This window comes from Crocuta crocuta, unplaced genomic scaffold, assembly GCF_008692635.1.
Source record: "Crocuta crocuta isolate KB4526 unplaced genomic scaffold, BGI_CrCroc_1.0 scaffold59-1, whole genome shotgun sequence".
In the NCBI taxonomy this organism is placed as follows: domain Eukaryota; kingdom Metazoa; phylum Chordata; class Mammalia; order Carnivora; family Hyaenidae; genus Crocuta; species Crocuta crocuta.
Window position 1 is genome coordinate 2,191,797 of NW_027551579.1, and position 4,719 is coordinate 2,196,515.

At 40.1% G+C, this 4,719-nt stretch overlaps 1 protein-coding gene across 1 annotated transcript in view; it reads left to right on the plus strand.

Moving 5' to 3' along the window:
• Positions 1-4,719, plus strand: part of RYR2 (ryanodine receptor 2) — a 674,490-nt gene that overhangs the window by 259,033 nt on the left and 410,738 nt on the right. The window contains exon 11 of the mRNA XM_077751737.1: positions 4,394-4,493. Coding sequence (XP_077607863.1) covers positions 4,394-4,493 — 100 coding nt within the window. The remainder of the gene's footprint in view (positions 1-4,393; positions 4,494-4,719) is intronic.

The following is a 4,719-nucleotide window of genomic DNA, read 5'->3' on the forward strand; positions in this document are numbered from 1 at the left end:
GCCCCCCCCCCCCTTCCTGAGTTCAAATATGCTTGTTTAGACAAGGTCCTCAGCTGTCTGCTGTGTGTATTCGATCTTGAGATCTTGAGAGTCACTAACAGAAAGGTCAAGGTGACATGAAGGAGCAGATGGGGCGCCCCAAGCCCCTGCACTTTGGCTGGTGGATTGATGCTACTGTAGCATATAAATTCTAGAATAGTTACATATTTCATCCTAAGGCCAACTTTGCTTTCAACCTCTGACAACATCTGTTTTGCTTTAAGGATAACTCATCTTAGTTTCAGTAATTGGAACTGTTACAGCTTTCTGAATATTTCATATGACAGGACTGACATGATGTGCTGCTTTAGATTTCCCTTAGCTGTTTAAGCAGCAAAATTAATTAGAAACATCCAGAATTGTTAGGCTCAGAGAATATTTTCTTGAGAAGAGTAGGCATTATTGGGTAAGTTTATATGCTGCAATACGATCTTAAGGACATTTTTTTAGACCTTCTTGAGCAGACTGAAATTTTCATATTTTTATGGTCCTCTCATATGTATTGTTTATCTTTAGGTTTAGATAGGATTTGAAAATTGCATCTTAATCCTCCTCTCCTCCCCGGTTATTTTTCACTGCAGCAGCTCCTTATTATTATTATCTTTTAATGCTTATTTTATTTTTGAGGCAGGGGGCCAGGCAGTGTGAGTGGGGAAAGGGCAGAAGGAGAGGGAGACACAGAATCAGAAGCAGGCTCCAGGCTCTGAGCTGTCAGCACAGCCCAGGCAGGACTCGAAATCATAAACTGTGAGATCATGACTTGTGGCCAAATTGGATGCTTAACCAACTGAGCCACCCAGGCGCCCCCAGCAGCTCCTTATTGTCTGAAACATAAGGTCCTTCAGTGTACTGGTACCTGTCTTATCTGCTGACCCATCTCTCATTGTATTACTAAATATATGCTCTAAGCCCCAAAGATGGAACTCTCTGCTATGTCCTGTGTTTCCAGATCTCTGCCCCTTTGGGTACCCCCTTCACTGTGTCATATCATTCCCCTTCTCAGGGCCTCTTAGAGGCCCAAGCAGATTCAGACCACTTCCCATTATGATTTTTCTGGCATATTAAAAATTAAAACCTCCAAACTGGCTTACGAAATGTAAATTGTTTTATAAAACTTTTTGGCATGTTTTAAATATTTACTTTAGCACATTAATCTTACTAATGTACATACCCAAATCCGATGGTTAATGTCTGTACAAACTTAAGTGGGGACAGCATCTCTAAATACAGAACTGTGAGGCCCAGACCAAGCAGTCCAATGGGCCAGTCAAGCCCCTTATGCTATGTAAAATCCCTTCTCTCTTATGCAAGTGCTGTCTGTCCTCAAGGCTCAGTACAGCGAACTCTGTTGTGGTTAGGCTGGCCAAGGTGTTCTCTCATCTCACTTCCTATAGCACTTTGATTATAATTCATCTAACATTTAAACATATATTTATTTTACCTTAAATTATCACCCTAAAATATGCATGTATTTTACCTTTCCTTCCATATTACAAGTGTGTTCAGGGTACAGCATGTAATCTATTAATATTTAACACAGTGCTTGATCCAGAGCATATTCAATGAAACATGATGAATTGACAAACGATGATAATTTATCATCATATGGTATGAGCTTTCACTTCAATTCACAAGTAAAGATATAAGCATTGGTGTTTTGAATCATCTTCTCATTGTTTGGTAAAATCCATATGGAGGTGTGTGTGTGTGTGTGTGTGTGTGCGCGCGTGCATGCTGTTACTTTGGCTCAGGTCATTGAAATAGGAATATTTATGAAATAACTTCAGATTTTTTTTAGTTTATGCTACTTTGATTTTTTTAAATTTATTTTTTTCATTTTTATTTATTTACTTTTTTAATGTTTTATTTATTTCTGAGAGAGAGAGAGAGAGACAGCGTGAACAGGGGAGGGTCAGGGAGAGAGGGAGATAGAGAATCTGAAACAGGCTCCGGGCTCTGAACTAGCTGTCAGCACAGAGCCCGACCTGGGGCTTGATCCCACGAACTGTGAGATCATGACCTAAGCCAAAGTGGGATGCTTAACGGACTGAGCCTCCCATGTGCCCCTAAAATTTTTTTTTTAAATATTCACTTATTTTTGAGAGAGAGAGAGAGATACAGAGATATAAGCGGGGAGGGGCAGAGAGAGAGGGAGACACAGAATCCAAAGCACCTGGGGCTTGATCCCACGAACTGTGAGATCATGACCTAAGCCAAAGTGGGATGCTTAACGGACTGAGCCTCCCATGTGCCCCTAAAATTTTTTTTTTAAATATTTACTTATTTTCGAGAGAGAGAGAGAGATACAGAGATATAAGCGGGGAGGGGCAGAGAGAGAGGGAGACACAGAATCCAAAGCAGGCACGGGACTCGAACTTACAAACTGAGAGATCGTGACCTGAGCTGAAGTTGGACACTTAATGGACTGAGTCCCGATGCTACTTTGATTTTAAAGGTTTGGGTGGCTTCTTCACATTACTGCTTAGTGAACAATTCTGCTCGATGCAAGGTATAGAGTTGTGAGTCTGTGTCTAACAGCTTATGAGAAGGGGAAAGAAAACTACATAGAACAGTTACATCACTCTGCTCTGAAGGAAAACTTGTTTTCCTTAGTTGTGGAAGAAGAGCACATACCTTTTATTTGTAAATAGTTAAAGGAGTTTCATATTGGGGAAGAAGTTCAGTAACAGAATCTCCGCTGGGATTTGGTGTCGCAAGGACAGGCTGAGGTGACTAGGCTGTAAAAAGGGAGAGAGGAAGCCAAGATGAGGAGCTTCTTGATCAGATCAGAGCAAGTTATTGGTAAATCTGATGCATTGACAGGTAAACTTTTAATCCTGTTGATTGTAAAGATTATTGATAAGATGACTACCTAAGTGTCAAAGGTCAAAAATGTCTTCTGTTTTGTTGCCAAGAGAAAGATAGTGACCTACCTGTTTTTGTTGGTAACTTGAGAGTACGTTTATGTAAGACACTTTAGGGTATTCAATGCCCTGTGGAGGACAGGAATGCCCTGTGACTTCTTTGTTTAATGAAGAGGGTCAGATTTCTGGGGGAAATCTGGTACAAGGGCACATGGACCCCAATGTTCATAGCAGCACTCTCAACAATAGCCAAAACATGGAAAGAGCCTAAGTGTCCATCAACTGATGAATGGATCAAGAAGATGTGGTTTATCTATACAATGGAATACTACATGGCAATGAGAAAGAATGAAATCTGGCCATGTGTAGCAACATGGATGGACCCTGAGGGTGTTATGCTGAGTGAAATAAGTCAGGTAGAGAAGGACAAATACCATATGTTTGCAGGTATAGAAGGATTAGGAGAAACCTAACGGAGGGCCATGGGGGAGAAGAAGGGGAAAAATAGTTGGGGAGAGGGAGGGAGGCAAACTATGAGAGACTCTTGAATGCCGAGAACAAACTGAGGGCAGATGGGGTGGGGGGAGCGGGAGGAGGATGATGGGCATGGAGGAGGGCACTTGTGGGGATGAGCACTGGGTGTTATATGGAAACCAACTTGACAATAAACCATTAAAAAAAAAAAAGACCTTAAAAGCTTAGGCTGTCATCAGCACTGGAAAAGTGTTGCAAAAACATTACAGGAATATTGGTGATATTTACCCAAAATGACTCTAAGGACGTAGTTGTATTTTGTATATCTCAAATTCTTAGGGGCTGCCAAGTAGTGGTCAGTAAAATGAGCAAGGCATTTGGCTGTACTCATAATTTTGTTTTTCTTTACTAATCATTTGTTAACTCATATATTATGGCTCTTCAATGGGAAATAAGATATTTTAGTACATTTTTATTTTTAAGAAGGAAAATCTGAGATTTATAGTATATGAATTTTGGAGGAAGTGGAGTATGCTGATTAGCTTCCTAATAGGAAATATTGCCACCTACTGGCTGTTGTATAAAATTGCAGATAAAAGTTCCCAAAGGACTCTGTAAAAGTCTGGTAGAGTTTACCTATTTCACTGTCCCAAAACTGTCACAGTGTGATATGTAGAAAACTTAATTATAATTTTAATGGCAAGCGACAGTTTTGTCCATCAATAACCTCAGAGCAAAATGGTCGTTTAACACACAAATTTAGTAGTTTTGTGTGTTTCTGATTAGTGTTGTTTCAGTTAGTCACTCTGAGAATGAAGCTCAAAAATACCTAAAGTCAAATAGGAGCTCTAACTTTTTTCTTCCTACTAGTCTCTTAATACCTGAGTGACAGGATCGAAATAGACGTTCAGTGGACATTCCCAAATCGGCAATGTTAAGTTTGAGCTGCCAGAAGCACTTACATAGTAAGACTTGCAAACAGCCTGAAGAGATGCCCTCTTTTGCCTCTCCCACAGCATTTGTCTTATGGCAATGGCAGCCTACACGTGGATGCTGCTTTCCAGCAAACTCTCTGGAGCGTGGCCCCAATCAGCTCAGGAAGTGAAGCCGCCCAAGGTAAAAAAAGAAAAAAAACTCCAGTTTAATTAGAGGGCTTGTCCTTGATGCACGTTTGAAAATCATCTTTGGAATTGTGATAATGAGCAGATTGTTAATTAGGGCATTTTGTGTCGAAACATTCTGGAATGCAGATATGTGACATTTAAGAATCTGGTTTCAATTGCTCTTGAAAAGTGAAGTTTGTGTAAAGATTGATCTTTTTTTTTTTTTTTTTTTAATTTTG